Below are 27,094 nucleotides of genomic sequence, written 5' to 3' on the forward strand. Positions count from 1 at the left end.
GGAGAGAGAAGAAACAGAAAAAAAGAAGGAGACCCTGTAAAAGAAATTGGCAAAAGACCAAGAAAAGGAAGTGGGAAAAAAAAAGCCTGTGACCAACCAATTAGAAAACTAAGATCAGACAGCAAAGGTTAAAAAAAAAAACAACTTTTTTTTTTTTTAATTTTTAGTGATTGGCATATGTAATCTTTGGGAATGTGCAAGAATAGCACTTTCTCTATGCCGATCTTGCAATGTATGAAATCAGCATGGAGGAACTGGAAGCCCCGCAAATTTTTAATACTGTGGGGCTTGCATAGAAAAGGCAGCATAATGGGCTTTAGTGTCAATAGCAGTGATTGGCACCTCCCCAATAGCCACACGGCAGCAGTGACAGCAGCAGCAGAGGAACGAGAGGCTCCAAGGTTGCTGGCAAAAGAAAGAGAGGGGGTCTGCCTTCAGTGTGTGTTTGTGTGTGAAAGCAAAATTGCTTACCTTGTAATAGGTATTATCCCAGGACAGCAGGATGTAGTCCTCACATATGGGCGACGCCACTGACGGAGCCCTATTGCGGGAAAACTTTCTGTCAAAGTTTCTAGAAACTTTTGACTGGCCCTGTGAGGCCACTGAGTATGCCCAGCATGCCATGATATTCTCTGCCACAGGGGTCTCTCTCTAGTCTCGTATGTAGCAATAAGCTTTAGCCAAAAATAAAATAATAAAAGGTAACATACCCAACTCCGCGGGGTGGCGGGTGGGTTTCGTGAAGACTACATCCTGCTGTCCTATTGCTTACCTATTACAAGGTAAGCAATTTTGCTTTATCGCAGGACAAGCAGGATGCTAGTCCTCACGTATGGGTGATTAGCAAGCTAGAGGCTGAGTCCTTTTGTAGTGAAGCAACACTGAGGTATTGTTGTTGAAAATGAGGCAGCCGAAGATCACAGCAGGTTGGATGCAGAAGGAGTTGGGATTATACTGGAAACAAGTTCTTTAAGACAGATTGTCCATAGGCTGAATCTTGTCATCCCTGTTTGTCCAAACAATAATGAGCGGCAAAGGTGTGAAGAGAACTCCATGTTGCTGCTTTACATATGTCAAGGATTAGCACTGAACGATAGTGTGCTACTGCGGTTGATATTGCCCTTACTGAATGTGCCTTTACTCGCCCTTGGAGAGGAAGGCCTGCTTTTTCATAGCAAAACTGTATGCAGTCTGCTAACCAGTTGGATAGAGTATGTTTACCCACTGCTTTACCTGGTTTGTTTGGATCATAAGATACAAAGAGCTGAGTGGATGTTCTGTGGACTGTAGTGCGGTCTAAGTAGAATGCCAGTGCAAGCTTATAGTCCAAGGTATGCAAAGCCCTTTCTCCTTGGTGAGAATGGGGCCTTGGAAAGAATGTGGGTAAAACTATGGATTGGTTCAAGTGGAATTCCGTAACTACTTTGGGAAGGAATTTTGGATGAGTATGGAGAACCACTCTGTCATGTAGGAATTTTGTATAGAGTGAGTACGTGACAAGTGCTTGCAGCTCACTAACTGATGTAATGGCTATGAGGAAGATAGTCTTCCATGTGAGAAATTTTACATCATAGGAATTCATGGGTTCGAAAGGAGAACGCATGAGTCTTGTTAAGACCAGATTCAGGTCCCAGTCTGTGACTGGTGGCCGAATTGGTGGTTTAAGTTGAGTTAAACCTCTCATAAACCTGCTGACAAGAGGTTGTATGGATATTGGTGCATCTTCCATCTTGTTATGGTAAGCTGAGATTGCACTTAAATGGACTTTTACAGATGAAGTCTGGAGACCAGAGTCTGAAAGATGGTATAAGTAGCCTAGTAGAGAATTTGTGGGGCAGGTGAAAGGATCTATACTCTTTTGCCTGCACCACAAAGTAAACCTTTTCCATTTCGAAGAATAGTTCTTTCGTGTTGAAGGTTTACATGAAGCTATAAGCACTTGAGATACATTGAGATTGAGTGGTTGTAAAATTAAGCTTTCAACATCCATGCTGTCCGGGATTGGGGATTGAAGGTTGGGATGGCGCAACCGACCCTGATCCTGAGTTATGAGAGTGGGAGCTACACCCAGGAGAATGGGATCCCTGATCGAGAGGTCTAGAAGTGTGGGAAACCATACTTGCCGAGGCCAATAATGGCTTTGAGTATCATGGACCCCTTGTCCTGTTGTAGCTTCACTAGAGTTTTGGTTATGAACGGTATCTGAGGATATGCGTATAGAAGGCCTGAGTTCCAAGGGCGAGTAAAGGCATCCTTGGCTAGTTGTGATTCAGATGTGATGCAAAGAGGTCTATTGTTGGTTGTCCCCAACTTTGAAATATCCTGGTTGCTATTAAGGGATCCAGGGACCATTCGTGTGGTTGGAACTGACGACTGAGTCGATCTGCCACTACGTTGTGAATGCCTGCCAGATAAGTGGCCCGGAGAAACATTGAGTGTGTTAGGGCCCAGTCCCAAATCTGTGCAGCATCTTGACAAAGGAGATACGAGCCCGTACCTCCCTGCTTGTTCATGTACCACATGGCTACTGTGTTGTCCTTTTGAATCAGAACAGTCTTGTGTGAAAGGCAGTCCTTGAACGCATGTAGCACATAACGTATAGCTCAAAGTTCCAGGAAATTGATTTGAAATGTTGCTTCGAGTTTTGTCCAAGTACCTTGGGTTTGGAGATTGTCTATGTGAGCTCCCCAACCCAAGGTGGATGCATCTGTAGTTAAAGTTATCTGTGGGACTGGTTGTTGGAAGGGTAGGCCCTTGCGCAAATTGTCCTTGATCGCCCACCAAAGCAAAGATGAGCATAGCTGGTGGGTTACTTGAATTGGAGAATACAGTGGTTGAATGGCTTGGATCCATTGCATTCTTAATGCCCATTGCGTTACCCTCATGGCTAACCTTGCCATAGGAGTGACATGAACTGTGGAGGCCATGTGGTCTAGTAAGGTTAGAAACTGATGAGCTGTTGCTTGTTTCTTTGAGTAAATAGAGTTTGCCAATAGAAAGGTCTTTGAGAGGATGGTGTTCAATTCTGCTCCAATAAATTGAAGCAGGTGAGATGAGTAAGATGGGACTTTTGATAATTGATGAGAAAGCCCATGGAGTGAAGTAGAGAAATTGTTCGACTGAGAGAATCCAGCGCTCCTTGTTGAGATTGACTTCTGATGAGCCAGTCGTCTAAGTAGGGAAAGACATGGACACTTTCCTTGTGCAAGTGTGCTGCTATTACTGCCAGACATTTGGTAAATACTCTGGGAGCAGAGGCAAGACCGAATGGTAGTACTCTGTACTGGAAATGTTGATGACCTACCATGAAGCGCAGATACTTGCGATGAGGAGGAAATATTGGAATGTGAGCGTAAGCGTCTTGAAGATCCAGAGAACAAAGCCAATCTCCTTTTTGAAGACGTGGAAGCATGGTGCCTAAATACACCATCCTGAACTTTTCTTTTTTCAGAAACTTGTTGAGATTTCTGAGATCTAGGATGGGACGTAGACCTCCGGTTTTCTTTGGAATGAGGAAATAACAGGAATAAATTCCTCTGCCCTGCTGAGTCCGGGGCACTGGCTCCACAGCCCTGGCTTTCAGAAGGGTGGATAATTCTACTTGCAATTGTAGTATGTGATTTTCGCTGAGAGAGAGAGGTCTCGGAGGAGAATCTGTTGGAATTGAGAGGAAATTGAGTTGGTAACCTCGAGATATGATTGCAAGTACCCATTGGTCTGTTGTTATTTGGACCCAATGAGTGTAAAAGGAGGATACTCGACCTCCTACCGGAAGCTCTGGATGAGGATTGGAGAGATGGCTGTGTTCCCTGGAAATGGCCTCAAAAGCCAGCAGCCATACCAGTCTGTGGTGGAGGTTGAAGTCTAGATGGTCTAGGCTGTCTGGGCTGATCCCTTTGTTGTGGTCTAGAAGACCTGCTTCTAGATGTAGGGGATAATACCGCTTCTGTCTATAGAAGGGTCTTCTAGAATCCTTCCTTTGAGGCCTACGAGGTGGCTGTGAAGGTGGATCTTGCGGGATCGATGATAGTTGTCTCAGGGTCTCTGTATGCTCTTTTAATTGAGCAACTGCATCCTGTACCTTAGATCCGAACAGATTGTCACCAAGACATGGGAGATCTACTAACTTGTCTTGGACTTCAGGCCTGAGGTCCGAGGCTTTAAGCCATGCCCAAAGTCTTGCACTGATACCCAATGTAGCCACTCTGGAAGCCGCCTCGAAACCATCATAAGCCGCACAGACCTAGTGTTTGCCTGCTTCTAGCCCTTTATGAATGATCATTTGGGCTGCTTCCTGATGTTGTGATGGAAGTGATGGAATAAAGTCCTGCATTTGCTTCCACAAATCCCTTTGGTACTGGGTCATGTACAATTGATATGAAGATATCCTGGAATTCAACATGGCCCCTTGATAGACTTTCCGCCCCAGGGAATCCAGAAATCTGTGATCTTTTTCTGGGGGATTTGAGGAATGTGGTCTAATCCTCTTGGACTTCTTTTGGGCAGACTCTACCACTACTGACTGGTGAGGAAGCTGTGATTTTTGGAAGCCAGGAGCAGACTGCACCAAATATGTAGTGTCCATTCTTTTGTTAGTAGCTGGCACTGAGCATGGATGCTCCCAAATCCACTGTTGTAACTGCAAAAGCACCTCATGGATTGGTATAGCTACCATTTGTTTTGGAGGGTCCACGAATTGAAGAACCTCCAATGTCTGTTGCCTTATGTCCTGCTCTGTTACTAAGGTGAATGGAATGGTGTCAGCCACTTCCTGGATAAAGGTTGTGAAAGAGAAATCTTCTGGTGGAGATTTCTTCCTTGGATCAGGTGCGAAAGGATCCGACATGAAACCTTCTGAAGAGGTATCTGAGTGTGTATCACTCCATGTATCATATGGATCCTGACCAAGTGGAGAGATTGTGGAAGTTCTAGGTGGTCTAGGAATTCCTGAAGGACCTGGTTGTGGATCTTCCAAGGGTGAATCCTCCAGGTGTTCTTTCCCAGGTTTGGGAGGGAAAGCACCGACCATCTCATCTAGTCTCTTCAGTAGAAGTTGGTAGAGTGCCAGTTCTGGACGTCCCGGGTCCCCGGGAGTAAGTGGCATCGATGGTGATGGCGGTGGAATAGACGATGGCGTCGGTATCTTCGGTGGTCTTGCCGGAATCACCTTAACTGGAACCGTTGTAAGTGACGGCAGCGATGGAATCGTCTGTATCGGCAAGGGTACCGGCATCGACAGGGTCGTCGGCATCGGTAAAGGCACTGGCATCGGTTCAATAACCGGCATTGGTGAAGGCATCGGCATCGGCGAAGTCGCCGGAATAGGTGTGTGTTCTTTCAGTGCCTGGAGCACCGCTTGTCTGATAAAAAAAAAAAAAAAAAATCAGACAATTCCTGCGATACAGCCGGTGTAGTCAGAACGACTGTACGCGGTGGCAGTGTAGGCTTCGATATGACATCCACAGAGCTCTGTGGAGGTTCGATCGATGCTGGTATAGGCCCTGGCGCCGAAGGTAGCGGAGTTTCCTGAGATTTTTGCCGTTTAGTGGTCGGTTCCCCCAGGGAGAGGGCCATCCTGGAGTCGATGCGTGTCGATGCAGGTGGCGAAGTTTTGTTCGATGCATCGATGCCGTCGACGAAGATGGCGATGGATGATCATCCAATCCTTCCAGATGACTTTTTTAAATAAAACTTGCTTTGTAACACCCACTGGAGACAACTTCGTTGATGCTGAAGGAGAAGGAAGGAGCTGAAGGTGAAAGATGTTCCATCTTCTCCTGTCGAAGTTTTCTTCCTTTAGGAGTCATCTCTGCACATTGAGGGCAGGATGAAACATCGTGTTTGTCTCCTAAACAGATAACACACTCGAGGTGTGGATCTGTTATAGACATTGTTCTATTGCAAACCGGACATTTTTCAAATCCGGAAGCCATTTCCTGTCGACAGCTGTCGATGAAAATGGAAAAAAAGGGAATGAGAAAGTTTTTAATAAAAGTAAAAATGAGACTGAGTTTACTCACGGGCCTGTGGAAAACAGAGAGATCCCCATGGGAGAAAATTATTTGAGAATTTGATGACTTTTCAGTCAAATATATTGTGAGGAAAACTCACAAGGCTCCTGATCCGCGATGCTTACAGCAGCACGGAAAAACGAAGACTGAAGGGAGACCCCTGTGGCAGAGAATATCATAGCATGCTGGGCATGCTCAGTGGCCTCACAGGGCCAGTCAAAAGTTTCTAGAAACTTTGACAGAAAGTTTTCCCACAATAGGGCTCTGTCAGTGACATCACCCATATGTGAGGACTAGCATCCTGCTTGTCCTGGGATAAAATGAATGGGTGCCTGCCTGAATGTGTGTGAGAATGAATGTGTACATGCCTGGGGTGGGTGAGGGGGTAGGGGTGTGTGAGAATCAATGGGAGCCTGCCTGGGGGTCTGTGTAGTGTGTGAGAATGACTGGGAGCTTGTCTGGGTGTACGGATGTGTGTATGTGAGGGAACCAGTTAGAGTGAGAGCGCGCGCGTGTAAGAGAATCTGGGGGAGGATTTATATTGACATTCCAGATTTCATTCTCATAGCCATACAGAATTAGCTGAATGAGACTATCAAATAATTTTAATAGTAGAAGTGTGAAATTAGCCAACTTTTTAAAATTATGCAGAAAACCCTTTGGACTTTCTTAAGACTTTTTTTTTTTTTATAGCCAATGTTAAAGCAGGCCATGCTATGGCGGTGGGTGTGATATGAGGAAATGTCATTTTGGCTCTTCACCCCAAATCCTTCTGTCTAGAGATGCCACTGATTTTCTGTGACCTTAAGCATTAGTACAAGAAGGATATGGGGGGGGGGGGGGGGGGGCGGTTCTGGAGACACACACAAATGCATTGGTCCCCTGGGCACCCGAGACCCTCAGTACATCACTGAGCAAAAGGAATAAAAAAAAAACCGGCAAGATTGTGTTTGTTGAGTGAAGAAACTCAAAATTAGACACACAGTAAAACAGTGCCGTCACCTTACAGTGGATTCATAATCCAAAAACTGTAAAAAGCATTTATTGTTGCATTAGTTTTATACTTCTGAATTCTTCCAGTACTTCAGTTGGGAGACAGGAGAACACTACACACGCATCTGGATGGCATCTCCAAAGCTGCATCTTGCTGAGGTTTTTCCATTGTTGGCTTCATTTTTATTCTAATGTATATCTCCAATGTATTGACATGTACATATGTTTTACATCCAAATCAATCCGGGAAGATGTCTATAGCTACAGAACTGTGAAATTTCACAGCCAAAAAAGTCTGGCATTTAACAATGGATTTTTCAAAAGCAGAACTATAAAAAAAAAAAAAAAAATAAAAAATAAAATAAAAAAAAAATATATATATATATATATTAATGCTACAAAATTCTCTTTAGCCTAGAAACTGGCATTGCCCTGGCACAGAACTGTAGCTTTAGATAAACTCCTTCCTGATTAGGACTGATGTCAACGCAACAGGACTTGTGCAACATAAAACATTTAAGGTGTACTGCTGCGAGCTAGAGAAAGGTGGGGTGAGCAGATCCGCAGTCACTCCTAGTTAATATAGAAAGACGACTCCCAGATAAGCAGAGGTCATTCCAGATCCCATTCACCAAAACAGAATTCTTAAAGAAGTACCAGCTATATTATTACAATATCAGCTTTCATTGGGTTTTTTTTTCTTGGCTCTGTTCCATCTTCTTTTGTAAAGGATCCTTTCTTTCTCACCTATTTATACATTTTTCTTCCCCAAGCCCTCTCTTCATATGTTCATGCTATATTTATGCTTCACCTGTATCAGTGTTAGATTCATAAATGGTAGAATTAGCCTTTAGGAACAGTTTTCAAAATCTGAAACATAACACTGCAGCATGGAGAAGACTCATTATGAACGAGAGGGATGAACAAAATTGATAGTATTACTGTGCTGGCAGCAATTTTGTTCTTGGTTTTAATACTTTTCCTTCACTCAACAATCTTTCTCCGTTTTTACAATATACAAAATCACACACATTCCAGTAAATTACTTCTATCCCAAGAATCCCAGACAGAATCCATGTGCCCCATTCTCCTGGGGAGACAGTTTAAGGACAACCTTGCATGTGACCACTGCAACCCTTTCATTGGGTGTTTCTTGGAACATGATTCAACTCTCCAGATATAAGCAGACACAAAAAAAGCATTAAAATAAGAAGGCTGCGCATACCAATTCCACCCATCATTATCAAAATATGGGGCAGTAACATTAAGTGGGAGTGTCAGCTAAAAACAACTTTAGGAGGTCAGGAGTTAAAACGCGCTCTCTCTCATATGACAATGAGTAGGCCTTGGAAGTGCAGTGACTAAGGAGACACAATAAAGGCATGGGAAAACAATTTGTGGTTTGCTTTTCAAAATCAGCTTGTAGTGCGTTTCTATCCTTGGAGCCTAGAAATCAAAAGTAAAAATTCCAGAACTTTCTAAAACTTTCTGTGTGGCCATATATTTAACAAGACTACAGCCTTTAGTATTACAAACTGTATATTCCTTTCCAACACACAGTTAAGACAAAAATGTCTTAGTATGAGAGATAGAGATCAACATACAGTTACAGACGATCTGCGACAAGTTATTGACAGTTAAATACTCTACTGACAAGATGAAGGGCGCTGAATTCGAAAGCTAGTTAAAAATGTATCAAGTTAGTTCAAGACAAATAAATCACTTATAACTTATTTGTTTACCTTTATTTCTACATCTTTCAGCTAACCAATACGGCAAGCACATTTCTCTATGCAGACTTCTAGTCACTACTGATCATGTTAAATAGGAATTTTCTCACTTTCAATTTCCTTCCTATTAACTCTGATAGACTTTCTACCTTAGAGCAGAGAAAATACCCTATCACTACAGGGCTTTTTGAAAAAAAATTTCCATTACAGGTCTTCTTCCTTTCTCGCCAATATGGCCTTTCCCACTAATACCAGCACTTCCTCCGCTATCTCAGGAGGAGTAAAATCCCAAACACAAGAGAGCTTAGAACATTTCCTCTTTTCATATTTATTCCCAGTATTGATAATTTTTTTTTAAATTTTATTCAGCCATATAGCCTTTTATATGAACTATGTTATGCGTTTCCAGATGCAAACTCCATGTGTCTTTCTGCACACTTCTTTTATCAGAAGTCGTTACCTGGATGGGAAAAATCTAAGGGAAGCAGGAGAGAGGTGGGGAAAAGCAAAAGGAGATATTATAAAGGCAACTCACCTTTTCGTTAGGAAAACAAATAAAGGAAAGAGGAAAGAGAGACCATTTCGGTTTTCTAAAGAAACAGACTGAAAGATAAGGGAGAAAAGGTTTAGCATTCATAAACTACAAAAGTGCAGAAAGAGGAAGAAAGATAATAGAAAATGTGGTAAAAACCAGGAGGACAAGATTTCTTTCTTTTTTTTTAAAGATAGGTTGCTAGAAGAACGTGTAAAAATGGCATTGTGAGACTCAGAGGTGAAGGAGAGGAATATGTAGAGGCTGATGAGGAAAAAGCTACTTAAGTATTTCTGTTCAGTGTTCCCTGTGGAAACATGACGACAAAAGAACAAATACAAATATGATTGGAAGCAAGGTAAACCTCAATTAATTTTCAGAAATGTGTGTTCATAAAGAGCGAACTAAACTTAAAGTAGATCAAGCAATAGGGTCGGATGAGCTACATCCGAGAGTATTAACAGAAGTTCTGGCAGATCCATTACCTGATCTTTTCAGTGCTTCATAAGAGCCAGGAGGCAAATAAACGTGGTTCCCTATTCACAAAAGTAGTACGGAGAAGGCCAGGAAATCCAGGCCAATTAGTTTGACCTATGTGGTGAATAAATGGAATCGCTGCTAAAACAGAGGATAGGGAATTTTCTGGAATCCAATGGATTGCAAGATCCCAAGTAGCATGATTTTATTAGAGGTAGGTCTTAAAAATAGTTGCAGACAGTGCTGAGACTTGTGGCACTCCAGAAATTAAATTAAACCAGGGAGATAGTGTACAGCCAACCTTAACTTGGTATGACCTGTCTTCAACATAGGATGCAAACCATCTGTGTACTAATCCAGATATCTCAAATTCTGACCAACCGAGTCAAACACTGCTGAAATATCAATAAGAAGTACTTACTGCCTCTATCAAAACTCCTCCATATCATATCCAGATTACACAAATCAAAAATCTTGGTGCTACAGAATTTTCTGAAACCAATCTGATACTGGTCCAGTAAAGTATAGTCATCTAAATACTCAATAAGTTACTTTAGGACAATTGTTTCTAACACCTTAATCAAAAAAGCCAAAAAAAGAGATTGGCCTATAGTTAGATACTTGCATAGGGTTCAGAGAATACTTTTTAAGTAAAGGTCTAATTGAAGTACACTTTAAACAAAAGGAATCACATCTGATGGACAAAAAAAAGTTCCACAAACATTTCAAGACAGTAGTAAACCATGGGTAGATAGGAGAGCTAGCATTATTTAATGATATAAAACATTAACATCACTAATAATTTATTTTAAGAATATGTCTCAATTGGGTCCTTCATATGAAAAATTAGAAATTGGTAAATCAACAGAATCAAACTGCACACATATCTCAGAAATCTTAGTTTGAAAATAATCTGAAAAACAAGAGATGGATATACTAGAAGCTTGAGAAACTGTTACATCTACTTTTGTAGGAGATCTCACAATGGAGAACAACTCAAATGGCTTATTAATCACAGCCTGGGTTTGATTCCCAAAATAAAGCCTTTTTGCATGATCCACAACTGACGTGTATGGTTCACAAGTCTTATCATATTCTGCCTTATCTGTGGATAGTGTTTTCTGCCATAAACAGTTCATGTTGGTGCAACGTTTGTTTATATTCAATTAAAAAGGCATAATAAACCATAGAGCAGCATTATGATGACATAGCTTCTCTCTCTTTAAATGGGCTATTTTGTCAATAGCCACTGTCAACATATCTAACCATACCTTCACTGCTTGTGACACATCTGATTAATCCCTGAAGGACTTAGACTATTCAGCACACAACTTAGCCAGGTCAATATAATCTCACGTTGCCTTAGAATGGTCTTGTATACCATTCTTTTGGCAACGTGAGATCAAATGCACATTAAAAAATGATGTCCAACTCAAGAGAGGCCAACATACCATCTGATCTAATCCCATTGCTGATATTTATTTAAAAACGTGCACACTGGGAGTCAGGTGGACTAGCATCAGCATGCAAATTAAAGTCCCCATTCAATAGTTGAGGATAAGGCTTTAAAGAGGAAAGTTGCATGCCAAAAGCCCAGGCAGACAATAACAGACCCCCAGACTCCACAATCCTGTTGAAAGCATCAGTAACTCATATGGTACAGGGATATCCAAATTGAGTCTTATTAGTAATAAATCCTTAAAAATAACCAGAACTCTACCCTTACTATCCCCTATAATACTAATGTCTTTTCTTAAAATGGGTCAAACATTTTGATTTCTGGATGGGATTTTTAGTTGAAGATACATTTTTATTCTTTTGGGAGCCCTACATTCATTTCTAAACAGCATCTCCTCAGAGGGCAGCACCAGAAGCAAAGAATATTGTCAGGATAAAGCAAATGAAAGGGAGAAGTAGGAGAAAGATACTTTTGGGGCTGCTTGGCTTCACACTATCATTGGCAGACAAGTGGCTCTTAAATATCATCAAAGATGGTTGTAGTATATAAATTCACAAATCTTCCTCTGCACTTCATGTCCTCAAGAGCATCAAGTGATATAATCAAGGCAGCCTCCCTCTTACAAAACAGGAAATACAGCCTCACCTGCATATTCCAATAGTGACGTCATTAGTAATTCATCCAATTTGCTCTAGGACATCTGCTTTTCCAATATAAAGCCCATGTCTTTGGCCTAGCCTTAGCTCAAAGTGAATCTCTGAATCCAAATGATTTTTGTCTCTATGTATCTGGATGACTTTTTTTTTCTTTAACCCATCTCTTTCCTCCTGCTCCTTTGTATTTCCATCTCAGTGGGAATTAAGGCTGGAATCTGGCACCATGAACCTTCTTTTACTACTATCTGGGGATTTTTCCTTTTATTTTATATTCACCCCCTGCACGCTCAACTCCATGATAATCATCTTCTGTTTTTATGCAGATTTGTTTTTAAATTATGAATCTTTTCTTTGTAACTAGCCGGGAACTGTGGTATAAGTGAGGAATAAATATGTTATTATTGTTTTATGTCGAACATCAGCAGAAAAAGACCACTTGCTTCACCCAGTATGTCCCACTTGTACCTTCCTACTGTACTGCCACACATCCCACCCAAATCTATGCTGCGCTCTTTTTCCTCCCTTGCAAAGCCACCAAGGCCCCTTTGAATCCCAAACATACTCAGATTCTGTCATTGATTTGCCTCTTCCAACCTCTGCTAAATATCTAGACCAGATGTTTACCATTCACTTAGTATGAAAGTATTTACTAACATTTATTTCAAACTTTTCTCCCTTTAATCAAACTTGATTGGTTTGACAGGCTGCAAATACTGTAAGAACTAGAAAATCCAGCAGAAACAGAGCGGCAGTCACATAAGCTGGTTCGGTCTGGCAAGCTCTACAGGAGATATAGGAGGCCGGATATTTGGGCAGTGATCATGTTATATCGCTGGCTATTCCAATAATTACAGAGCTTTGTGATTAGACATGAGTAAGGTGGGGTGCAGGAGGGAATTACTAAGGCAGCTTGTACACTTCTACCCAAGATAGTAAAGTGCCAGACAAGATGACAAAAAATGTTTTTCCTGGATAAGGAGAGAGATCTGGCAGGTAACCACACTCTGTGGGTGGTAGCCGGGATGTATCTTCAGCAATATGTACAGAACAACTGGGTAGACTGGACGGGCCAGCTGCCTCATATGATGACCCCTTGTCCTTTAAATTTCTAATTCTATAGAAAATGCTACTTTCTGGTACCTTATTGAAGCCTGCTAGTTATTTGAATGTTTATATCAGTTTCTTTTCCCTCCTTTCTTCTAAAGCAGGGATCCCAAACACAGGCCAAAACACAAAGCATGCCAGGCTGCCATGCTTTGTGTTTTGGCCTGTGAAGAAATATTTTTTTTTGTTCTTTTAAATGCATGATGGGGTGGGGTGGGGGGAGCAGAAAAGCTTGTGGGATAGGCCAGGCCCCACCAGCGGGAGAATAACCGGCAGGAAAGTATTGCTGAGGGAAACCATGCATGACAGCCACAGGCACAACAGGGAGAGCGGGAGAGTTGCATGCACCCCAGTCAGCACTAACAGCTGGCCTGGAAAAGCAGTCGCCAGCGCCTCCCAGACCGTGCTGCACCCTTCCTCTGCTCTCTTCTGTGCACTGCAAGGTGAGAAGGGGCTTTTCCTGAACACGGGACTGAAACCCATTAGGGAGGGAATGGGAAAGGTGGAAGCAGTGTAGCCAATGCTCATACTGGGAGGCCCCAGCCTGCAGATGCTCTTAGAGGCTGTTCCTCGGGGACCTCTCCTGCGGGCAGCTCAAGGGAGTTACCCGTGGCGGCTCAAGAGAAGAAGTTTGCAGCCTCTTCTAGCTACCGAACCGCATTTCTGAAGCATCCAAGACCACCTCAAGCCAGGGCTTTATGCTGGGAGTGAAGAGGAGAAGAAGCCACAGGATTGGGGGGGGGGGGGGGGCGTGAAGGCTGGGCCCTTCTTGTGTTGTCTCCATACTGTAGGCAGAGCGTCTCCTGGGCGGCCCCCTGCCATCACATCCAACTGGTGTGATCAGACTCTCTGGAGGAAGGCCCCCACCAGACCCCTCATGCACTCTCTTTTATTTCATATGTTAAATCATTTCGTTCAGATTTGACTTTGGTGAAGGAGATCAAGAACACAGCACCGACTTCTCTGACTGAAACTGAAAAAAGAGAATGCAGGCACAGCTTGTCACGATTTGATCACTGGTTCAGATCAAGCCCAGGTCAGTAGCGAGTATAAGCTATTGTCATCTGGAAACTGTTTGGTGGCCCACATAGAATGAAATGTAGTCTTAGGCTAATTCTCAGTGAGAAGAGAGGGGCATGATGAGATGGAGTGGGGGATGCCTGAGAAAAAGTGATTAAAGGAAGGGGAGTTAGTGATAGGGGTGAGATGGAGTGAATGAAAGAAGGTTAAGGAAGGGAAAAGAGATGATGGAATGAGAGTGGGTTGGGTGAGTAGGTACAAAGAGGGAATGGCATGAGAGTGAAGGGAGGAGAGTAAATGAGATGACACACACACACACACACACACCCCTCATGCAGCAGATGAAGGGGAGCCGGGAGGAAGGGTTACAGGAGTGTTGCCAACTTTCAAGAAATCTAAAAATATTAATACTAGCAGTCCATCTGCCACACCCCTGAAACCCCGTTTCCTCCTTTTTCCCCAGCATTTCGAATCATCGAAATGGCCAGAGAGGCATCCCGTGGAACATCTCCCCTCCACTCCAGGTACTCCAAGCATGGTCAAGGTCTGGGAAATCAAGGTTGGCAATTCATCCCTGTGAAAGAACTGCAAGTTAATTCGGTTCCATTCCAGGGGGGGGAATATTTCCCCATCCTCAAGTAAGGCAAGATCGGTGTCATCTGTGCCGTCCGGATCTTCAGCCAGAAGAACCAGACAGGAGAGATCCAAATTCAGGTGCCCCACCTGAGGCATCTTTACCCAGACCAACATCTGGCTGGAAAAAAAAACCAGGCTTAGCGAAATCAGAGGAAGACAATTCACCCTGAGCCTCCAAACAACGCTGGCACAATTCAGCATGCACTCCTGGCTGAGACGCGCGAATACGACAAGCAGTGCAAAGAGAGACGCTTAGGCTTCTTAGGCACAGGCTCCATAATGGCCGACCATGCGAGGAGTGCGTCTAGCTGATTTGGTTTTTTTTTTGGGGGGGGGGGGGGGTTTGGGGGGGTGGTTATATAGGCACACAACTAGGCGCCCCAACAAAATATATGTGTCCAACACTTATGCTCGCACACCTAGGCGGCCAAAAACTATGAATCCAGGACTTAAGCGCACACACCTAGGCACTCACCCAGGTGGCCAAAATGAAAGCGCACAAAAAAAAAAAAAAAAAACTTAAGCGCGCACAGTCACATGTGTGCTGATGTAAGCGCGCTTGTACGCCCAAAAACTGAGCACACAACTGGATGCACAGCGAGACACGCACACCGGACCGACAAGCCTCAGAAAGCACGTGAAAAGCCATTAGGGCCTACCACACTGCGCACAATGAAAAGCCTCAGAGGGGGGCCCAGGCAACAGAGGCTGCTCAACCCACCAGGCAGCCAACATCCCTCAACCTCCCATGGAGCGGGACAAGAGTCGGAAAGGCGCGCCAAGCTCCAAGACCAGACGGGAGGAAACCCTGCACAGTAAAACCTCCTGCTGAGTCTCTGTATATTGGAGAAATTACTTACCTATAATTTTGTTTTCCTAAGTGTAGACAGATGGACTCAGGACCATGTGCTCCCCTGCCAGCAGATGGAGATGGAGTCAGGTTTCAAAGCTGACTTCACCCTAGATATACCCCTGCAGTGACCTCAACCATTCAGTATCTCTCCGTCTCCTAGTAGATGTGGATGTGCTATCCCCACACCAGCAGCGGTGTTTAGCGGGACTGCAGCTCTAGTTGGAAAAAGAAATTCAAATTTTACCTCTAAATTGGGAGAAACAAACATCGAGCCTCACTCTCCTGTGGTGATACCTAAAGGTCCCTCCCCCAGTTGAGAATTCCTGAGGTGATTTCAGAGATCCCTCAGAGGTGTGCCTTGGTCAGGTAGACTGTTCCCAGCGTGGACTTTGCTGCTGAAGCAGCTGAAAGGCAGCGGGTGCAGGAAGCCGAGCGCGGAGGTGACGGCCTAAGCCCTCTCCCCCTGCAGCTGGAGACTGTCTCTGAACTCAGCCATTAAACAGAGAACTCCTCCTCCTATTTAGAGACGTGGAAGGGCTTCGGTAATTCTTTCCTCCAGTCTCCTCGCTCAGCGCTTCATACCATCGTTTCCGATCCCGTTAGGGCAAGGGAAGGGGGGGGGGGGGTTTCCGAGCGGGTTGAGCAGGCCCCGGATGGGCTAGGCCCCCGCTTCAGGCTCGATGGGCACTCCACATGGCGGGCCGTGGCAGCGCCATCTTGCGCACAGTTTGCTGTGGCGCCACTTTGCCCCATTGTCCGTGGGTATGCGTGGTACAGGCCGGCCCTTTGGGTGCCTAAAGCAGGCATAAGTGCACACACACCTGTGCGCATTAACTGCGCGCATAATTACACACATAACCGGTCGCTTAGATTTATGTGTGTCGAGGCGGGTCTGTGCGCACTCGACAGATGCTAACTGGCCGAACACCCAAGCTACAGAGTATTATGGCCCCGGCAGCAAAGAAGCACAAGCGACACTCCCTTTGTGCTGCCTGCCATATTAGGGCTGTGCAGTCTGACCTGGCATCCTTCCTGTGTCAGCATTGTGAGGAAGCCCAGGGAGGGCTGGGGACTCAGAAATTTTCCAAGTCCAGCCCCTCCCAGTCAAAGGACAGGTCAGCCACGACCTTATCTGATAGCAGCCCGGACCTGAGCAATTCTGGGGATGCGTCATCCCAGGGAGAGGGCAGTTAAGCGGCCCCTACCCCAGTTCATCCTGGGCTAAATATGGACCCGGCGGCCTTTTCTTGGTTGGAATTCTTTCAGGGCTTTCAAGTCTTTTGTTCAGATGCAGTCAGCTACTGCCCCTACCTGGTCTGAGCCCCAGCTGGGACAGCCTCGCCCTCCCAGCATATATCTCGGGACATGCCTCGCCTCACCAAAGGTATCCCTGACAGGGACCCAAACACCACAGACAATGAAGGGGGATGCAGACTCATTGCAGGATAGGGAAATCCCTCCAGGCCTGTAGCCATACCAGGCCATGCTTCGATTTTTCCACAGAGCTGAATTATCGGCCCTGTCTCCCAGACCCTGAAGACAGCACATGCCCTCTCTCCCCCTCAGCCAGAGATGGTCCCTGGCTGAGGGGGAGAGAGGGCATGTGACGTCACCGCCACACTCTGCTTCCTGCACCCGTTGCCTTTCAGCTACTCAAGCAGCACATCCATGCCAGCAAAACCAGTTACCAGACAAAGGCACACCTCTGAGGGACCACGGAAATCACCTCAGGAAATCTCAGCTAGGGGAAGGACCATTTAAAATCGCCGCAGGAGAGCGGGGCATTAATTCTTTTTCCTGAATTCTCCTTCTTAAAATTGAAGCAATCCCCAGTGGAGAGATGCATGTCCACCATCTGCTGGAGACAGAGAATACTGGCGGGCTGAGCTCACTGCAGGGGTATATGTAGTATGATGTCAGCTTGCTCAGTCTCCATCTGCTGTTAGAAGTGCATAAACCCACTTGTTCTTAATTCATCTGACTAGACGTTAAAAAAAAAAAAAAAAGAGAAACACAATTGGACATCACACAAATGATATCTGTTCTACATTCCCATACAGCTGTCATTGGGGAATCATCCTATATGACCTGTGACAGAGAAACCACCCTGTTAATTCAGTCTTGGCAAGGGTCCAAAGGCTCTCTCCACACCCACCTCTTACCAAAATTCCATACATGCAGAGACAGGACACACCTGCTCATAAAGCAGTAGGCACCACTACAAACATTTTGCACCATTGTTGCAAGGTGCTGGGCATGCAAGTTAGTGGCATCTCTAGGTGGAAGAAAGTAACAAAAGGAACCCCTGGCTAGTTTCAACCATCTAGTAAAACTACCACTAAAATTATTTAATAGCATCAATCAATACAAATGTTTCTACATGGGAGTGAAGTCTGGGGTCTATACAGGATAGAAGAGAATCCTATCCTATATAAACCCTGCACCTCAAGTTCTAGAATACTCTGCCTTCACAGAAATTCCCCCAACAGAGTGAAGGGCACAACAAAGACATTGTCCCTCAACACTCATAGAAAAATACTATTAAAATTCTGGTGTCATCACAGTAACAGCAACAACACTGTGTAATAATTCAAAACTGTGCAAAAAATACACTCAGAATTTATAGGAAATCTGCTACACTATAACACTAACTGCCAGACTGAAACAGTAACAACTCTACCTATGAAAAGGCCACACTGCAAACATTACACCAGGCCCTAAAACAAAAACACACCTCCCATTAGAAAAAGAGAATAGGTCAGGCTACTGTAGTTTCCTACACAAAAAAACTACCCATTAACAGAATACTTCACCTCAGTCACACATGCATAACAGACAGACTCTTGTCAAATACAGAACAGAGAGACCATAAAGTACAAATACAAACAAAAACTGAACAGAAGCCCACAAGAAGCCAGACTCTGTATGCAATGCAACAGAAAAACAGAATCACCAACATTCCTCATAAAATATCAGATAATAAAATCAAGAAATATAAATAAATCATAATATTAAAACATACTAAAAAGAATATTTCAATAATGCACACAAACAAATAACATCCAGTAATTACAAGCTCATTAAAATTGTGTTATTTTATTGGTGATTGGTAAATTATATTTCAAAATAGCAGATACATCAGATAACACCCAATAATTAAAATTCAAAAGAATAAAACTCCCCACCCTCTATACATGGGAAATTTGGATTTCCAGTCACCCTGAGATTGTCATGGATAGGTGAGGGGCCCGCAGAAGCTCTCTGTCCGTCACAAACACATTCTATAACACACACATATGCACACTCATACTCTCACACACAGGCTCTCTCCCTCTCTAACACACATACACGCACTCAAGTGCTCACACATACACTCCCTCACTCACATACATAAGCACACACTCCCTCCTACTTTTAATTAAGATTTTTAGACATCACACTCACAAAAAGGTTGCCATGGTTTACAAACATAAAAAGGTAAAATTACATACATATTTGGGCATAATACCACAGATACACTTGGTTATCTTACATAAACTCGGGCAAAAAAACTACTTCTGGCACAACAATCCAAAAAGTGTTGGAGAATGAGAGTATTGCACAAGTACTTCAGAGCATGCTCACAATCCCATCTGTCATTGGCGTTCAACCTGTTCACCCCCATGTTTTTAATGACTTCTTAAAAAGGCACTCTACTCTCTCATTCACATACAAGCTCATTCCCACAGGATCCCTTGTTCACATACAAGCTCACTCTCTGGACCACCCCTTCTTCGGCCAGTGCAGGAGGGGATCCACAGAGGCCTTGCCTTCTCTTCTTCGTGACCAGACAGCCACCAAAAGTAGACTGTCATTGGTCCCAGGGCCAGGGATAACCACATCCCCGAGAGGAACTACAAACATTCTTCTCCTGTCTCTTAGAACCTTACCTTTTCTTTCAAGTGATGTGAAGAGTAGTCAGCAGGCTTTTGGACTTTTTTTTTTATATTCTAGAATTTATTCCATCAAATCCCAGTTCCTTGTCTATTATTAACTGCACCAGTACCTCAGCAAAACAGTAGTGTATTCACCCTATAGTCCCTCAAGTTCTTGTCATTTGCTTTCAGTCCATCACCCTCTACTTCTAATGTGAATACTGAGCAAAGTTTTAACCAAGACATCGGTCTCCTCCTATTCCTCCTCCTCTTGAAACCTTACTATTCTTATTTTAGTCTTCATCTTTCCATTTATATAGCTAAAAGAAAAAGTTCCCCACTTTTACTAATTGGATAACAGATGTCTCCATTTGATCCTTTACCAGCCTTAATCTGTCAGATCCTTGACAATTCTGTCAAAACCAGGATCTGAACAAACCCTCTCCCTGAAAAAAAAAAAACAAAAAAAAAATAGAATGTCTAGCAGAAGGAAATCTGAAGAAGAAAAAAAGAAAACATTACACCAGCTTTTTAGTCAGTCTCAGATCATGGCTATAGAAGAGAGAGATACAATGCTATAAATCACATCAGTAATAATCAAGGCATAGACGTTACAGAAAAAGAAGCGATAGAGTCCTTATCTTTGTCAACTTTTCCAGGTTTTTTTTCCATCAGATTAACACTACAGAAGAACAGAGTGCTAGAATGGCAGACACTAGGACAAATCTGTTCAGATCACATCTCTGTTGCATCCTTAAAGGATGTAGTCCCTCTATACTGGTACAGTAGTTCTGCTGGAAAATAAGACAGCAGCAATAGCAGAATCTACTTTGACAGCTTTAGTCAAAAAAGCTCCTCTTGCTTTATTGCTTTTTTTTTTTGTAGTCTGCTCATTTGTTAAATGGCTCTTGGAATATAACAGTTCTTTCCTTCAGGATGAACCCATTCCTTTGAGATTAAATCCTCTACAGCACTATGCACTGGAACCTTCCTTCCCTTCAGCAATGTCTCAGTTTTTTAAGCAGATTCACAGGAGGAGACTTTTTTTTTTTTTTGAGTTACACAATCAAGGCCGAAGTAAGGAATGCAGTCACTGGGACAATGAGGATCTCAGAACTTCATCAGAAAAAAAGAACTCCAAGTTAAGGGATGGTTTGACCAGGGAGGGGGAGGGTCACGGGCCGCACACACATATTTCATACCCACAAAGCTTCTGAAGCACGTACGAGCACTCTTTTTCTGGGAGAACTTGTGGTTCTCTGCTATGTCCATCAAGCAAAAAGGATATGAGATGGTACATTGCTAAAGTGGTCTGATTATGAAAAGGAACTGATCCAAATAGTTATGTGGCCTGAAATTCTCAAACGTCTAGATTTGACTGGGAAATGTGGTGGTGCAGGTTTTAATCAAGCAGATCTGGCCTAAAGCTCCCAAAAGGAAAAAAAAAAAAAAACCCCCACTCAAAATGGTGCCTATGAGACCTGTTTTTCCCCTTTCTGGGCTAAGGTCAGCAACACAGCCAAGAAAGCACTTGTCCACACAAGTCTGGTGGAGGTCGCCTTGATTTAAGGACCCAGCAGGCGACACTGTATCCTACAGTATAGACTGCTTTGGATATGAGCAATTCTAGGGGGAAAAAAATTCTTCATTACCGATATCTAAAAATGGAAAAAAGTACTTTCCATGCTATTTTAAAGCGCATAGATGACCATCTGAAGAAATATCTAGGAATGCAGCTGATCCTAAGTTCTCCTAGATTGGTAAACCCCAGCCATTTGCAGTAGTGGTCCAGCAAAAGTGCTGGGGCACGTAGGAAATAAAACTAATCTCTAGCAACTACCTACATGGTTATATTTGGAGAATTGACACTAGAGATAGTTTTCCTTTCATTTTATTTTAATGCAAGTTGTAACAGTGTAGCCCCCGACCCAACTTCTCCTGGCATGCAGGGACTCGCGTGGGATGTGCACCCCTGGCTCCCAGTTTCTTTCCACACAGGGAGCAAAGGAAAGGGAAGGAAACAGTCTTTCAAGGCCCTTAAGGGTTTTTTTTTCTTCCTCTGGGAAACAATGCACTACACTGTAGCTGTTGTCCAAATAAAGTAATTTACTTGGTAAAAGGAAGCAAAAAATCCACAGCAGGTACATTGAGGCTCAGTGCACAATCAGTACAGAAAAGTCAAGTCCAAAACGAATTCACAGACTCAGGGAACAGCAAAGGCTGCACACCCTGGCAGGAAGGTCCTCTGGGTCAGGTACACCCTTCCTGGGCATTTTCCCTGGTGCCCCACTCTTCTGAGTGCAGCTCTTACTCTCTCACAAAAGCAGATTCTTTTTAACAGAGAGCAACTCTCTGGAACCTTCCTACGATAGGCAGTCCTTCTGCAAAGGCAAAATCCAATCCTTCTGAAGAAATCCCTCTTAGAATAAGGAGTATAGGGGACTGGGAACACCAATCCTGGGCCCCAGCTACCTTGTCAGAATAGGAGGCAGGGCTCTCCCTTGCAGGCCACCCCATCTCTTAGCCCCCCCCCCCCGCGGACATCTTTTCGCCATGCAGGGGGAAACCCGATGAAGAACCCCTGACCACAAGTCCCATGAGTTTCATCAAGCTCATAACACCTTCCACTGGGGAGCGTCAGATTTCCTTCACCATTCCTACATCACACACCTCGCACAGTGTTTGTGGAGAAACTGATACTACTATAGTAAGGGGATGTTTTGGGACTCCCAACAATAGATTTTATTTTTATTTTCTAAATGTTGCAAATATATTTGCTCGACTGACTGTCACCTTTAAATCCTACCACTCAGTAGGCTAACAAACATGGTGGAAATTTCCACAGAAGATAACCCATGCACAGGTAATATATGGCACAAATTAACATACTAACTTTTTTAAGAGTTATTTTGACGAGCAGCTCACTAATAAATATCGAGAGAGGTTAGATGTGGCCTTACCACTGTCCGTTGCTTGTTAGGCAGGTACACCCGGATGGTGCTGCTGGTCTTAGTATCTGTGAGTTTTCCATCATCGGACGCCCGGCGCTGATAACCGAACTGCTGGACAATGGTGGGGGACATGCAATTAGGCCCATCAAAGACAGAATCTTTAAATCCAAACCCATTGCTGAGCGTCTTCCAGGCTCCCTGAAAATGATCCATGGGCAGCTTCTAAAGGACACAAAAATCTACAAAAAGAGAAAAAAAAAACCAAGTGGCATCAATCTCAAAACCATATTACAAAGCACAACACTAAACTGCTGCTTTACAGCCCTAAAGAGGGTCATTTTCATCTGTCCGTGTAGGGCTAAAAAAAAGTCTGTGGGTACCTTTTACCTGCAGATTTTAGACCAGATCTTCAAAACGGATTGATGTGCATAAATCCGCTTTGAAAGTTTGCAGGTGCCAAGATGCACACAAAAAGTTTCACTGGTTCAAGAGGAGGTGTAACTTTGTGTATGTGTATTTAGGTGCATATTTTTGAAAATCAAAAAAGGAGGCATATAAATCTATTCCTTGCCCCACCTCCGCTCCACAGAATGCACCAAATCATATTCCACACACACTCTTACATGCACTGACCCCCAAATGCATTTCCAAAAGGCAATTTTCATGCCGTAAATCCTTTTGAAAAATCAGGCCTACAGTATTACAATTTCTTAAAATTTAGTGTCGATTTGGTTATTTTAGAAATGTATTCCTATAACAAGTTTATTATGAGTTATTACTTTATTCATTTACAAAATCATATTTTAAATTTTATATTAAAAGTAATTTGTATTAATTTCCCCTCAGAAATGCAATATATGTCCCGTCTTCAAGACCCAAATGTACTTCCCATACTGTAGAAAAGATTGCTTTCACTGATCTAATGGTGAGAAAAAACTGTTCATTTCATCTGTAAATATTGGCAGAGTTATTAGTCATAAACAACATTCCTGGGACTGGCAGATCCACAATAGATTTATTTCTTGTATCACACTCCCAGGAATAAGCGCTGGCTTTCCCAAGTATACCTGGATAATAACTGATTACGACTTCTCCTTCAGGAACTTCTCCAATCCTCTTTTGAACCCTATTTAAGTTAGTGGCCTTGACCACATCCCTCCAGCAATAGATTCCATAGTTTATTATGCGCCAAGAGAAAAAAAAAATTACTTCCTACAATGTGTTTTAAATCTGCTGGTTGCCAGTTTTTTAGCGTTATTTGAATAAATAACTGTCCCCTATTTACCGAATCCACCCTACTCATCATTTTGTGTGTCTCAGTTGTATCCCCTCTCAGTCATCTCTTTTCCAAGTTAAAGAGCCCTAATCAGTTTAGCCTTCCTCCATAAAGGGAGCTTTTTCATCTCCTTTGTCATGTGTTGCCCTACTATCAGGCTGATTCAGTACGTTAGCCCCCGTCTAGACGTGCGTTTTCCGCATGCTATTACTACCCCTTAGACAGTAAGGGGTAATAGCGCGAGGAAAACACGTGTCCAACCCCCCAAAAACTAATAGCGCCCGCAACATGCAAATGCATGTTGATGGGCCTATTAATTAGTCCCGTGCAATACAGAAAGTAAAATGTGCAGCGAAGTCGCACATTTTACTTTCAGAAATTAACGCCTGCCTGAAGGCAGGCGTTAATTTCGGCTGGCACCGGGAAAATGTACAGAAAAGCAGAAAAAAACTGCTTTTCTGTACACCCTCCGACTTAATATCATAGCGATATTAAGTCGGAGGCCCCAAAAATAAAAATTAAAAAATCTGCCCGAGGCCCACAGATTGGAAGACGGACGCTCAATTTTGCCGGCGTCCGTTTTCTGAACCCGTGGCTGTCAGCGGGTTCGACAACCAACGCCGGTAAGCCACCACTTCCGCCAATAAGGAGGCACCAGGGATGCGCTAGTGTCCCTAGTGCCTCCTTGTTACCGCAGGCCCTCATTTAAATACAGAATCGCGCACCCAGGAGGGTGGGCTAAGCACGCTACGGGAGAGCAGGCGCTCGCCTCGGCGCGCCGTCTCTCCCGCAAATTTTACTGAATCGGCCCGTATGTCTGCTATGTGGGGCAACCAGAACTGCATACAATACTCATGGTTTGCTCATACAAAGGCTTATGAAATTCTCAATTTTGTTCTCTGTTCCCTTCCAAATAATTCCCAACCTGCTATTTGTGTTTTTGACTGCCACCGTATACCGAGCTGAAGATTTTAAGGTACTGTCCACAAAGACTGAGGTCCTTCTTCTGGGTGATGACTCCTAACATGGAAGCCAGCATTGTCTACCTGTAGTCAGGATTATTTTTCCCTACATGCATTACTTTGCACTTATCTACATTAAACTGCATCTGCCAATTAGATGCCCAGTCTCCTAGTCTTACAAGGTCCTTCTGCAGTTCCTCACAATTCATGCCTCTTTTAACCATTCAAAACAATTTTGTATCATCTGCAGATATGGTCACCTCGTTCATTCCTTTCTCCAGATAATTTATGAATATACCAAAAAGCCCAGATCATAGTACCGACCCCTGGGGCACTCCAGTAATGACCTTTCTCCATTTGGAAAACTGACCACTTAGTCTAGCTGGTTTCCTGTCCTTTATCCAGTTAGCAATCCACACTGCCTCTGATCCCAAGACCTCCTAATTTCCTGAAGAGTCTCTTGTGAAGGACTTTATTAAATGCCTTCTGAAAATCTGAATATACGATATCAACTAGCTCATCTTTATTTATTACCTTCAAAAAAAAAAAAAAAAAAAATCTAGTTTATTGTTATGGCAAGACTCCACTTTGCCAAAAATCATGTTCTCTCCCAATGAAATCATGTCTATGTATATAGTCAGTAATTTTGTTTTTAACAATAGCTTCTACTATTTTGCCCAGCACAGATGTCACGCTCACTGGTCTATAGTTTCTAAAATCTTCACTGGAGCTCTTTTTAAAAGGCTTTTTTTTTGTTTTGTTTTTTTGTTTTTAGAAGGCCACACATTTCTCTGCATAACCCCCCTTCACATACTACGTGACGAGTACCCAAACACAGACACATGCCACACACCTCCTGCTGCAGTACACCACCATCTACAATAACCACCCCCATGTGCACACACAAGTGTGAGGAAAGGGGGACAAACCACCTCCCCGCATATCATTCAACACTTCTACCCCATCCACACAACACTCTCCCTCCCTCCCCCCCCCAAATGTATGTGTGGTTGTGGGAGGGTGAAAGGTCTACAAAGGAGAGAGTGCACACACATCCCCCCCACCCTACATACAAACCCCACCACACATACCCCCAACTACACCACTACTCCCTCACACACACATAGGGGGAGAAAAGGGTTATAAAGTGGAGCGTGCCAAAGGAACAATGTATATATACACACTCGAGTGACTGGGGGGGGGGGATGGAGTGTGCAAGGGGGTACAGTGTCCCAGCCACATACACCCACCCCCAGCCCCTTCCCGACACGCATCTCCCCAGCTCCCAAACTCTTCCCCCACCCCCACATACACAAGGGGAGGGCTATCAGGTGGAGAGAGTATGAGGGGGTAAGAATGTGCATACACACTTCCCCCACTCCCTCCCCCCCCCACACAGGGAGGAGAGGGCCAAGAATGCCCCCATTCATGCACACACCCCTAAATCACACCGCTTCTCCTCCAACCCACACACACACACGCACCAGGAGGGAAGGAGAAGCCTACAAAGTGGAGAGTATGGGGTGCAGATGGGGAGGAGACCAAGTGGAAAGGGAAAGTGCCTGCACACCCCTACACTATTTATTTATGAAAACATTTTATATACCGTCGTTCCATATCTAGATCACACTGCCACCCTCCCAACACACCGAGAGACATAGGGGTGAGGAGAGGGAGAAAGAGTGCCTCCAGCCATACACACCAAACACCCCTCTCTCACCTTCCCTCCACCAACACACACACACCAGCACAGCTGGTGAGCAAAGCAAGCAGGGGCACAGACACTCCTTACATAAACATTAAATGCAAAATACCTAAATGCTTTTATAATGGTTGTTCTTCTGCTATTCAAATATAGGTCTACTAATTAACTGGTATTTTTAGTCATTCTGACCAGGGGTTAATTTGTAGACAAAAAAGGAAGTGGAACTGTGGCGCAGGGTGAGGAGGGTGCAGGACCAGGGCTGGGTGTGACCTGTGTGAGGGAGGAGGGTCAGGAGTTGGTGTCACCTCTCTCCTAAACACATACACGATCACATCCAGCAGTAGCAGACACAGTGGAGATGACAGATATTCACCTCCTGCGTCTTTGACCTTGGTCATTCTCCTCGATCGTGCCAGCAAACTGCCCAAAAATCAAGGCCACAAAAAAGGTTGAATTAGCACAAGTTTGAAGCTTGTGAGCCGCAGTGCTAATCATCAAGGCCAGGGTTGAAGCCTTGACAACTGGCACAGCCACTCCTAAGTTTCAAACTTGTGCTAATTCAACCTCCTTTGTTCTCTGCAGTATGGTCCCTTCCCCTAGCTTTCCCTAGAGAAAAGGAGGGGCGGGGCCAGTTTAGGGAGCAGAGGGGCTGCTCTCTGCTCCAAACAGGACCCCTCCCCCTCCTCTTTCCTGTCGGCTGCCTGAAGGAGAGGGGGCTGGAGCAGAGCCCCCTTGTTGCTCTACCTTTTAAATCTGAAAAGAAGTGGCAGAACTGCATTCCAGGCCATTCTCCCTCAAACTAAGCCCCAATTCTG

At 43.9% G+C, this 27,094-nt stretch overlaps 1 protein-coding gene across 6 annotated transcripts in view; it reads right to left on the bottom strand.

Annotated features, from left to right (window-relative positions):
• RAF1 (Raf-1 proto-oncogene, serine/threonine kinase) overlaps positions 1-27,094 on the bottom strand; it is a 250,516-nt gene that overhangs the window by 140,812 nt on the left and 82,610 nt on the right. For all 6 annotated transcript variants that reach the window (XM_029600790.1, XM_029600794.1, XM_029600789.1 and 3 more), the window contains exon 2: positions 22,346-22,575. In XM_029600790.1, the coding sequence (XP_029456650.1) occupies positions 22,346-22,549 (204 nt within the window). In that variant the 5' untranslated portion in view covers positions 22,550-22,575. The remainder of the gene's footprint in view (positions 1-22,345; positions 22,576-27,094) is intronic.

Source organism: Rhinatrema bivittatum, chromosome 4 (assembly GCF_901001135.1).
Source record: "Rhinatrema bivittatum chromosome 4, aRhiBiv1.1, whole genome shotgun sequence".
Taxonomy (NCBI): Eukaryota; Metazoa; Chordata; class Amphibia; order Gymnophiona; family Rhinatrematidae; genus Rhinatrema; species Rhinatrema bivittatum.